This window comes from Thermobia domestica, chromosome 3, assembly GCF_964235325.1.
Source record: "Thermobia domestica chromosome 3, izTheDome1.hap1.1, whole genome shotgun sequence".
Lineage (NCBI taxonomy): Eukaryota > Metazoa > Arthropoda > Insecta > Zygentoma > Lepismatidae > Thermobia > Thermobia domestica.
The window spans coordinates 66025912-66039001 of record NC_137456.1 but is presented as its reverse complement, the minus strand read 5'-3'; the positions used below and the strand labels follow the sequence as shown (position 1 = coordinate 66039001).

The 13090-nt window shown below is 34.1% G+C and overlaps 1 protein-coding gene across 1 annotated transcript; it reads left to right on the top strand.

Annotated features, from left to right (window-relative positions):
* The first annotated feature begins 11327 nt into the window (after window positions 1-11327).
* On the top strand, window positions 11328-12695 carry LOC145681821 (uncharacterized). The gene has a single exon (XM_081753429.1). The coding sequence runs from the start codon at window positions 11328-11330 to the stop codon at window positions 12693-12695; it is 1368 nt and encodes a 455-aa protein (XP_081609555.1).
* The last annotated feature ends 395 nt before the right edge of the window (window positions 12696-13090 follow it).

Below are 13090 nucleotides of genomic sequence, written 5' to 3'. Positions count from 1 at the left end.
ACGCCCCTGCATTGATCAAGTATAACATTCTAGTTTATGGGTTTATTTGCTTCGGCTCTTGCGAGCTTAAGATATAAGTAAAAACACATTAAGAACAAATAATGAAAATGAAAAAATGAAATGAAATTTTTGAGTTTTACATCGCACGGTTATGCCGGCTAGGCTAAAGGAGACGGTAAGAACAAATAATAAAGAAATTAAGCCTACCTTATGAATATAAAGGTAAACAATAAGAAATGATATAAAATGCAATGAGCTGATCAGTATAGTACTGTATACCTACTTTTAGGCCACCCGGTATAAATAAACTTTTTTTTTTTTTTTTTTTTTTTTTTTTTTTTTTTGTAAGAGAACATTCCATAAGGTCTACATCACCAGTTTTATTATGCAAGCTGCTTCAAAATTCATTGCAGGAGATATGTGGCCGCAAGCTGCAGGTTGCATAAGTTATCTTTTAATTGTAACATCCTAAAGATTATCATTTACAACCGAAAGACTTCATAATATCTTATGTAACCTTGTAAATTTGCATTTGTTCTTTAAGCTAAAAAAGAACGATGATAGTTTCCACAGACAAGAAAGGTATTAAAAGTTTAATAACCTTGCTTAAATAACCCATATTTCAAGCATTTGTTTGAAAAAGGAAAATAGTTTACTGGTTTCTTAAATACAGTTTCCCTAATAATTACAACAGTTTCAAGTGAATTGAATATTTCGTTAATAACATGGATTTGCAATATTAATTAATATGATTAGAACCGACCACCTGCTCATACGTACAGTAGATTAATTTCATAATGAATATGGGCATTGACAAAGAATAATAATTACTTAGGTTTAAATTTAAGATGAAAATAAACTATGATAAAAACAGTAAAGAGGCCACACACAACTTACATTTATAAATTAATCTATGCTGGTAGTTGATGTGCTCAGAATTATATGCTCTCTCATACTCCAAGTATGTGAGGTTTTAACCTCACCAATATTCTATTTAGGTTTAACCAAAAAATCTAATTATTTTGAGATTAAACTTATGTCAAACAACAACTATATTCTAGGCTTTCATTAACTTCTTTTAACCAAAAAGCCTTATGTTTGAGGTTAAACTTGTCAAACAACAATATTTTAGGCATTTGTTAATCTCTTTTAGGTTTAACCAAAAAACCTTATATATGGGGTTAAGCTGATGTAAAAAAAAAAAAAAAGAAAAAGAAAAAAGAACTATACTCTAGGCTTTTGTTAATCCCTTTTAGGTTTAACCAAAAAGTCTTATATTTGAGGTTAAACAGATGTCAAACAACAACAATACTCTAGGCCTTTGTTAACTACTAAACTGATGTCAAACAACAACTAATCTCTAGGTCTTTGTTAACCACTTTTAGGTTTCACAAAAAGAAACTTATATTTGTGGTTAAACTGATGTCAAGCAACAACTATACTCTAGGCATTTGTTAATCTCTTTTAGGTTTAACAAAAAACTTATATTTCAGGTTAAACTGATGTGAAACAACAATATTCTAGGCTTTTATTAAACTCATTTAACCAAAAAGCTTTATGTTTGAAGTTAAACTTGTCAAACAACAATATTTTAGGCTTTCGTTAATCTTCTTAGGTTTAACCAGAAAACCATATATTTGAGGTAAACTGATGACAAACAACAACTAATCTCTAGGTCTTTGTTAACCTCTTTTAGGTTTCACAAAATCTTATATTTGAGTTAAACTGATGTCAAACAACAACTATACTCTAGACTTTTGTTAATCTCTTTTACGTTTAACCAAAAAAAGACTTATATTTCAGGTTCAACTGATGTCAAACAACAACTACCGTATACTCCAAGCTTTTATTTATTTCTTTTAGGTTTAACCAAAAAACCTTATATTTGAGGTAAACTGATGTCAAACAACAACTGTACTCTTGGCTTTTGTTAATTTCTTTTAGGTTTAACCAAAAAATCTTATATTTCAGGTTAAACTGATGTCAAACAACAATTAATATCATGGTCTTTGTTAACCACTTTTAGGTTTCACAAAAACCTTATATTTGGGTTAAACTGATGTGAAACAATAACAATAATCTACGTGTTTGTTAATCTGTTTTAGGTCCAACAAAAAACCTTATATTTCAGGTTAAACTGATGTGAAACAACAAGTATACTCTAAGCTTTCGTTAATCCCTTTTAGGATTAACCAAAAAACCTTATATTTTTAGGTAAACTGATATCAAACAACAACTATACTCCAGGCTTGTGTTCATCTCTTCTAGTTTTAACCAAAAAAAAAAAAACCTTACATTTGAGGTTAAACTGATGTCAAGCAACAACTACTCTCTAGGTCTTTGTTACGCACTTTTAGATTAAAAAAAAAAAAAAAAAACTTATATTTTGGTTAAACTGATGTCAAACAACAACTATGCTCTAGGCTTTCGTTAACCTTTTAGGTTTAACCAAAAAAGTTTTCATTTGAGAAAACAGAAATAAAAACACCAATACATGTTGTATTTGTTAATATTTTTAGGCATATGAGGTCTTCAAAGATTCTCAAGTCTTAACTAAGTTCTCCTAAACCACCATTATTTCTTTAATTTTAGTCAATAAATTACATCCAAAAAATAACAAAAAAAAAATAGATGATACTATTAAATACAATAATTTTATTATGATTACAATGTGAGTTGGAGGTACCAATGGTCGAAGTAAGACGGTATGCGGTGGTATGCCATACCGCCTCTGGTTTTTCAGTGATGAAGGCATACCGTCTCTGGATTTAAAATGATTAAAACATATCGTTACTGGAAAGTATTTGCTAAATACCTTTAATCAATACATTTTTGTACACAGTAATTAACGAATAGCTTTGCACGTAAAAATATTTAACTTCTTATTAGGGATGCGCACGAGACAAGATTTGTGGCTGTCTCGTCTCGAAAATGTGCTGTAAAATTGATGTCTCGACTTGAAAAATGTATCTTTTACTATTGAAAGAGCCGTGTCTCGACTCGAATTTTGTCAGGAAAATCCTGTCTCGACTCGTCTCGTGCGCATCCCTACTTCTTATGTACAAATAATTTCTAAGTTGACAACACCGACATTTTTGCTATCCCCCCCCCGCAACCTTTTGTTTTTAAATGAGGTGTCTTCACAGATGTTCACCTAGTTTATATTTTAATGTGTCATATTGAATTGCTTCTTTGTTAAGTGTGTGTGTGTCTTCTTGTCTTAATGCATATAAATATCGTTTTTGAGCATAAACGGATTTAGGGATTGTCTCCTGTGCGGGTTGGATCTTCCGGGAGTTTAGCATACCCCACAGTCGAGTGGTGGGACCGAGAGTTTTCCCACAGGAAATTGTTAATATTCTCATTCAGTTTCTGAGCATTTTCGTGTATAATTCTCTAATACAATATACGAGGAGATATATATATATATATATATATATATATATATATATAATTGTTGGCGGGGGAACAAAGTCTCTCTATATATTCCCTCGTAACTAAAGAAAAGCTCTCCAATGGTTTTCAGTCATTATGTAAATAGAAATAGTAATCTTTTAGGTAACATACCATAATTGCATTTCAACATTTAGATAGCCGGTATGACGAGTCAAAATCGTAATAAACATACCGCCTCTGCTTTTTTTCCACTTCGAACACTGGGTAAGCCCAATTGATTCGTGAGTCATACCATAACTAATAATAATAAATTGTAAGTTACTGGTACAATAAGTTACCATTAAAATGAAATATTTATTTATGAAATTCTTACAAAATTGCTGTAATTTTTTTTTTTAATTTTAAAAGTTATTCCAAATAAAAGTAGGCCCCACCAGTAAATTATTATTCTTTTTCATCGTTCAGAGAAACAAGTAGTACTGAAATGTTTACTTTTGAAGTGTAGGCAATGCCGTTCTCGAGAGAACTTTTTTTTTTTTTTTTTTTAATCAAAAGATCCAAAATATTTCTATCAAAAATGTTATTATAGGTCTTATATCTGGAGAACTAGATATAGTGTAGCCTAACCCAAACTATCAATTAACTCAATGTGATGTGCTTATTCCGTAGAAAATACGATAACTTGATGAAAGAGCCCGTTCAAAAATTTTGTACCCGCTGATCCAAAAACTAATTATTGCCCCACAAAAAAATTCTTGTAGGCCTTATATCTGGAGAACTACATATAGTGTAGCCGAACCCAAACTATCACTCAACTCAAAATGATGTGCTTATTCCGTAGAAAATAAGAAAACTCGAATTAGAGGCAGTTCAAAAATTTTGTGGCCCCTGTTCCGAAAAGTAAATATTGGCCAAGATAGCAATCTTTATCTTTTGATCTTTTTATTTGGGAGGGATCCTAAAATTCTTGTTTTTATTTTTCTTCCTAGTAGAGGAAATGTGTGAAAAGTCACGGAGAATCCTTTAAACATTTTACATTCAGAAATTTGGTCTTGATACTTTGAGTGATGTGATTTCTAGATCTCTTGTACGGTACATAGGACGAATAGATGAATAGATAGAGGATTTTTTTTTAAATACAATTTTCTGACATGTAGGGATCACAAAAGATATTAACGTGCTAAAAACAATTCGAATGATACTTATGCATACAATGTTTTTTACAATTTTTTTTGTTTAAATCCATTTTCACCTAGAAATAAACAAAAAAAAAGTACCGATCGACTCAATGCATCAAAATTTAAACAAAATAAATTTATAATCGCATAATGTGTTTAAGTGACTGCAGCATACAGTATTTGCTTCATCTTGTTCAAAGTACCGTGTCAGGGCTAGAATAAACTACAAGCATATTTTATTTTCAACATACTTAAAAAGTTCGTTACTGAATTCTCTCTGTCTCTCTCTCTCTCTCTGTACATATATATATATATATATATATATACTAGCAGCGTTCACCCCGCTTCGCTGCGGTCACCCCGGAACGCAATAAACGTTGTTACTTAGATAATTTTTACTTTTTCGCTTTCAAGTGATATGATAAAAACCATAGAAGATTGCAGTAAATGTTAACATTATATCGCCTGTCATTTATGTTAACCCGCCCCGCTTCGCTGCGGTCACCCCGGAACGCAATAAACTTTGTTACTTAGATAATTTTTACTTTTTCGCTTTCAAATTGCAGTAAATGTTAACATTATAGCGCCTGCCATTTATGTTAACCCGCCGAGTGACACGGTCATGCGGGTTGCATATAAATACGTTTATTTTTATACCTATGATGAACTAACAAAGGATTTGTACGTTATGGACACTTGAATGGTCAATTATCTCAAGACACTGGTAATTAAAAATTAAAGTGATATGATAAAAACCATCTAGGGTCCAAATCCTAATAACCCCCCAAAAATGAAAGAAATTGGTTCAGCCGTATTAGCGTGATGAGCTAACAAAGGATTTGTGCGTTCTCTTTTATATAATAGATATGTCTGCTATTTGAGATTTTTTCAATTTTGAGTCCTCCATTCGATAGAGCATCAAAAAAATATCTCAAAGAAGTGATGGAATTTTTCGAGTTACTCTTACCGTTTTCGAGATAATGGCCAAACAAGTTTTAGGGAGGATTTAGGGAGAATTAATGAGCCATATCTCGGGAACCGTAAGTTATAGAGAGATCATATTGATGTTGATCAATTCCTAAGAGGATGGATAATATTTTGATACTAAATAGTAACCGGCGGCCACTGGCCAACTAACCACCATTCCCAGATATTGGTTAAAAAAAAAAAAAATCGGATTTTGGGAGATATTAAGCAGCCATATTTCGGAAATTGTAAGTCATAGAGAGATGATATTTTGCGAATTTTTCAATTTTGAGCATGTGTTTTCGTAAAACAATATATCGTAGAACGTTTTATCAGAACTCGTAAACAAAAACATATGGAAAAAAATTAGTAATCAAGGAAATTATAAATGGATAGATACATTACAAGAATTGTTTAATCAGTATAATAATAAAGTACATAGAACAATTGGTATAAAGCCTATAGAAGTTAATAAGAAAAATTCATTCATTTTAAGTTCGTTCTGGGAATGCTCTTGGAGCATTCTCAACTGGTTATTTATTTATTTATTTATTTATTTATGAGAGTTTACACGTTGAAACCTCCATGCCCTAGCTTCTTCATAAACATTGATACTGTGAACTGAAGTTTATTTTTTAAAAAATCACATTGCATGTACAGTATATAAAAATTGACATATTAACCTACTATAAATTGCAATTAGATTGCCAGTGATTCAAAAAAGAAAAGATAAATTATTAATTTAATAACGTAAAATCCGTGAACAAATATAGCTTTTTCTCTCTTTTTTTAAAGTAAAGATAAAAAAGAAATTGTCAACGTTCGCAATGTCACTTTCTGAAAAAAAATTATCGTATTAGTCATGGATTTTTTTTTAAAGTAAGTACTCGCTACTTTCACCGAGTGTCTCATAGGGGGAATGAACTTAAGTGATATGGTGATGAGATTTATTTATCCGTTTTAAAAGGAAAATGTCTTGAAACCGGTTTCCTTATTGCAAACCAGCAAACGTTCCAATTGTATGTCCTCTTAGAAATTCACTCATTTATAGATTTGTAGTAATAATAGTAGTAGTAAAACGAGAATGAAATTACATTTTTAGTTTTACGTCTCACGATTATGCCCTGGACGCTAAAGAGAACGTATTGTCATTGAAAGTGAAGGATTATTAACAGAATTTGCACATTGAAAATATAGCAGGAAACACGAGAACTCCGAGAAAACCTACGTACACTATGTTGCCCTCTGCCAAGTATTGTGTCACTGTTAGAAGTAATGGAGTCACTGTTAGAAACATATGTGAACTGCTAGAAGTACTGTCTCACCGTTAAGAGTATGTGAGTCACTGTTAGGGGTATTGTGTCATTGTTAGAAGTATATGAAGCACTGTTAGGGGTATTAGGAGTACGTTCCTCAGTTAGAAGTATTGGGTCACTTGTAGAAGTATGTGGAGGCACTCTTATAAATACGTATATGTGTCACTGTTAGAAGTATAAAAGTCATAGTTAGGAGTATCTTTCAGTGTTAGAAGTATGTAAGTCACTGTTAGAGGTTTTGTGTCAGTGGCAAGAGTACGTCAGTCACTGTTCAGAGTGTGAGTCATTGTTGGAAGTATTGTGTCACTGTTAGAAGTATGTAAGACACTCTTAGAAGTATACGTGTCACTGTTAGAAGTATTGTGTCACTGTTAGAAGTATATAAGTCACAGTTAGTAAATAAGTAAAGTTCAGTAAGTAATAAATAAGTTCAGTAAGTAAATAAACAATTCGTTCGAATAGAATAAAACTATCAATTGTTAAATTAACAGTTACTTACAATGAAGAACATAGTTTTTAGCACCATAAAATTGTTTTTCTAGATTCACCCTAAAAACTACACATGAAAATTTACGTACTAAACTATGTCATTTTGTTCAGGTCTTACGTGATATGTCGATTACTTCAAAAACATCTCATGTCCATTATTTTTTTCCGTTTTTATCATTATTTATGACTTGTTGATACCCTAATTTCAACGAATTCATCCCATTTTAATGTATTTAGAGATTAAATTTCATTTTATAAAATTTATTTTACTTATTTTTTAAGAGTAGGAATTAAGATGGTAAGAAAAATAGAAACTTAGTTTCTCAAATGTACTGTAAATTGGACAAGAGACTTTCTGGAATTGAGCAACTCATTGTCAGATCCTTAGGCAATATTAAACTTAATGACAAAATTGAAGTTTGAGACGTAACGGTAATTTCCAGCTACATGTCATTTAGACATATATCCTGTACTATGATTTTGCTCGATACTTTATTTTGATTTTCTCGAAATCAGTGCATTAGAATTTACACTTACCCAAATAATTTTGTTGAGCTCAATGAGTCGTATCAATTGTTATAATTCTAATCTCAGGTCGTATACTTTTGGGGGGGGGTCAACGTCATACGGAGAAAAAAAGCCCAAAGATGATGCATATACCAACCGATAGATCTAATCAACCTAAAGAAAATTATATGTGCATCAGTGTTTAAAAAAACTCATGAGTAGTTTTCGAGAAAATTCAAGATATGACAGTATGCGGGTTCGAACCTTGGTTGTCCCTGTTCGGGAAGACATTCTTATGACCGGTAGGGTTCGTGTCTTGTCTGGTACGCGTATCTGGTGACCCAACTGGGTATGATTCTTTCATTCGGACACTAAAGATTTTCATTTACAGTGGATCTAACGGATGGAACGGAATGAGAAACTCCTTTCCGTATAGTAGTGGTTAGAGGTTGTGGGACAAATAGCACCAGATCACAAGTCAAGGCGGGTTCAATCCAAGGTGATATATGCGCGTACCCACCCTCAGTGACACGCCCTCTTCGCATCCATACAATTTTTACAACACCAAGTAAAATATTTTTACCGTTCCAGTAGTGATTTGCGTATGAAACTGGTATGAAACAACTGAAATAAATACATATATGAAATTGATTTACTTAAGCACAAATATTATACATGTAACATACATACTTACTTCTGTATTTTGATTAATATGAATATAGTTGATACCTTTTGAAGTTTTGTATTTTAGATTTTACCTTTTATCATTTTAACATATTAAATTTAAGCCCATGAATTTTTATTGGAGAATAAAAAAAATAAAAAAAGGAATTTCGAAAAATTAATTCAGAATTATATGCTATGTTGACGAAGCCGGCTTATTGTGTAACAAGAGACATGATTACTTTGCACATATTGCTCACTGTACACTTATTCACACAACACTTCGATTTTGGAGATTTCAGAAGAAGGGGGGGTCAGCGGATTTTTTGGAGGGCAATCCTTTTAGATTCTTCTTCCCATTTTTGAATGGATTTTAGACTTTCTTGATTAGCTCCAATTTCCATTGTCCGGCTGGGTAGTCGACAGTGAACTTACTTATGATGCCACTGATTAACAATCTAAGAAGTAAATTTATCCCTTGTCTTACCTACATTACTTTATCACGAATATAAGTAAAATTCAATAATAGGTTTGCTCAATGCATTTTCCTTGAAATTCACCTTAACTTACGTAGGTAACGAAATAACATAAGTTCCACAATTCACTGATGCATATTTTAGCACAACATAAATGATGATCAAATTATCGATGGATTTCCTTGGTAAGTTGTTCACATCATCTCCTTTTGATGGCGTCCATTCGCACAATAGTTCTCGCGCCTTCTCTTTCTAGCGTCTGTATGCTTACGCTTGTGATGACAGAGAGAAATTTTAATAATATCTATACGAAATGTTTTTTACAAGGAATATATATATATCAAAAGGTGTTATAGATATTCACCATTAGAATTATATATTTAAAGTATTAAAAATAGTAAACATATTCTTCGATTAAACTAGATTTTAAGGGATTATTTTTTATAAAGTCACAACCACGTCTCATTCCTTTGTGCGATGAACAAAAGATACAAGTCACCATTCACAGTACTGCCAACTCATTGAAAGAGATAAAACTAACAAAGTTTGCGTCGACGTATAATCCATGGAGCCTTATTCCAATTCAGACAGAAATAACTAGGAAAATTTAAAATGGAATGGGAGTGAGGGGGGCCACACGCTCACAAAGAAAACGATTTTTTTAAATCTAAAAATTGATGCTGACCGACAACTTCAGCCACCTACTGATGAAGTCTGACTCTGATGAAGCTCTTACTTATGACGTAAGCAAGACGACAGTACATAGCACAGTGGTTATTGAGATATAGTCCAAAGTTATAAATAACTCTTAAACTTTTTAAATTTCTATTTATATAAAATTTTATCCAATGATAAGTATATCAGCTGATGTATTACATCGACGAGCCTAACATAGGGTGGATGTGCCAGTCTTCGACCACCCTCTAGTTGCCGACCACTTTTCACTTTAAAACCGTGTATTAATTTTGTTTTACGATAAAAAGGCATGATTTTCAGTTGTAATTGAATTGCAGCTTATTCTGAACCAACCCCAAAGATACTTTCAAAATATATTGCACGTGCACTCGCTAATAGCCAATCAAATGCATGCTTACGGACGACTCACTGAGTTTCCGTTAGCATTAATCTGTTGCAAATGAGAACGATAGCGCCCTGTTTTTCGTGCTTTTCCGTAGTATTATCGCACCAGGTAAGAAATGCACATATTATTCTGTTGCATGGAACTGTAGAGCACATTTTAGTAATAACATTTTAGTGATAATTGTAAGATTTGTAGAATAAATCGATAAAATGTAGTGGTCGGACAATGACTTATGAAATATTCTTTGTTAACTAGTACTCGACCACCCTGTGGTCGAACACTGAAAAATTGTAGAAACGTCAATAACGATTAACTTTCTATTCGTTTGCATGAAATGAGTTCCTAGTTGTCAATTCTGAAGTTATAATGATGTACAAAAACATTTACTAGTGTTCGACCACTACTTTTCGTAATATATTTGTAATGGTCGAGGATAAACTTTTTTTTTTCAGTGTCTGACCATGCTTTGCGTTTGTATTTTCTCGCAGAATTCCTTGATTCAAGCATTAATTCAGTGATCAATTTACATTTGTATAAGCATCTGCTGAATGTTACTGTTAGTAACTCAATATTTACCGAATGGCCGTGGCTCAATGATAGTGGTCTCGGGGTCAGGCTACGGATCATAAGGCGACAATCCACTTGGGGTTCGAATCCCTTTGAAGAGCAAGGTCGTTTTTAACTGTCATCGATATTTCTGGTTCGTGTCCCTGTCGTAATTGAATTACGCCAAATTGGCGCGAGGAGCCTTGAGGCTGAATGTCCTGGTTGAGATGAAATTTAAAAGAAAATTGTAGAGCGTTCGCTTAGCATTCGGGAGGTGCTGGGTTTGATCCCAACAGCCGACCATCCTGATTAAAGTTTTTCCTGTTACACCAAGCAACTGCTGGCATGGTACCTACAAAATAAGCTCTGGCCTTCTATCTTCCAACATCTTCTCCCCCATTCTATCCCGGCCGCAACCTTAGATATCTAAAGGCCATGAAATAAATTTAAATTCAAGTAATTGAATATTCATACAGTTTCCCAAGATATTCATGCAAAATTAAGGGCACTTTTCGAATATGACATTTCATTTGAATAATAAATTTATTATATTTGGGCTAATTCGTTTAATACTGAACTACACAATTCTCGTGTCGTCGTGGAACTGCATTCAAATACTGTTAGCGGAATATCTATCATCAGCTTACGTCTGGAATGCGCCTGTTTTCCTTGCATGTCCTTAAGATTTTTTCTGTTTCTTTCAGAGATAATGAACCTGAGTAGGCCTAAGCTTAAACTGCCAGCTTATTCAAACGAAGATTTACAAAAAGCTCTGGAGGCTTGTCGCAAAAAAGAGCACTCAATACGAAAGGCATCAGCAATCTATGGAATTCCTCGGGTAACGCTGATGGATAAACTTCATGGTCGCAGTCCTGAAGAGCGGAGAATGGGTCCAGAACCGTACCTAACAGAGAAAGAAGAAGAGGGATTAGCAAACTGGCTCATTAATATGAGCAAAAGGGGCTTTCCACAGAAGAAACACGATCTTCTGAACAGTGTTAAAAAAATTGTTGATGCAGAAAAACGTAAAACGCCGTTCAAAGACACTCGACCTGGTGAAATCTGGTACCACGCTTACATGAGAAGACACCCGCAAATCGTGTCCCGAACTCCCGAAACTTTGAACAAGGCGCGATACGCTGTAACCGAGGAAAACATTCGCTTGTGGTTTCAGGACCTTGAGAAATACTTGGAAGAAACGGGGCAATCTGATATCCTGAATGAATCGGAGCGAATATTTAATGCTGACGAATCCAGCTTTCAACTGTGTCCTAAATCAGGAAAAGTGTTGGGACCCAAAGGATGGAAAAACGTGTACGAGGTGAAGGGCAACGAAAAAGAAACATTAACAGTGCTTTGCACATTTTCCGCAGCAGGAGAAATTGTGTCTCCAATGGTCGTATATCCGTATGTAAGACATCCTTCAAAAGACGTCATCAGTGCAGTTCCTTCAGAGATTTTTATAGGTAGATCAGATAGCGGCTGGATGCGAGGTGAAACATTCTACGAATGGATAGCAAACGGCTTCCTTAAATGGGTGGATGATCACTCTATTAAGAAACCAGTCCTTCTGCTAATCGACGGCCACAAGACTCACTTAACAATGGAAGTCAGCGAATTTTGTTCAAGCCATGGTATAGTACTCTACTGCCTGCCACCGAACGCCACACATATTCTCCAACCCTGCGACGTGTCAATGTTCAAATTGTTAAAAACTGAATTTAAGAAGACAGTTCGAGAGTTCTACATGGAAACTGACCAAAATGTTACACGCATTACTTTTGCACCACTAATTAAAAGAGTGATATACAAGGCAGCAACCCCATTAGTAATTAAAAACGGATTTAGAAGATGCGGTTTATACCCGTTCAACCCAGAAGCAGTGGATTACTCTAAGTGCTTAAAAGACTCCAGAACATCTACAGGAAAAACACACTTACTACTGGTACCAGCAGCAGTGTCAGAAGCGGATGTTGAGACTGCGGTAAAAGTATTAAGGCACTTTTCTGTATCGCTTGCTGAAGATGGCTACGATGCAGAAAAAAATCATCCAGTCGATAAAAAATGCTCACGATGAGAAGGAAGGTACATCTGCAGCCCCATCTGAAGAGCAGTCACCTCTTAGAATGTCGATCCCTGTCCACACCGGCACTACAAACAATGCATCAGCCATTCTCCAAACTGAGAATACCGATATTCTCACAGAGATCTTGCAGACACTTCCATTTGTTGAAAACGATCCAGTTGGTGAGGCAGCAGAACCAGTTGCTAGTACTTCCAACAGGTTTACTGAAGTCAGTGCAGCAGCTGGAGCAAATCAAAGAACTTTATCGAATCCTTCCAGTTCCAGTATTCTTGCTGAGTTTTGTAATCAAGGAGAGATGTCAACAACCACTTCTATTGTTCCGTCTCTAAATACAAGCAGTCTGTCTCTCACAACAACAGTTGCAGCAAATCCTGTAACTTGTTGTC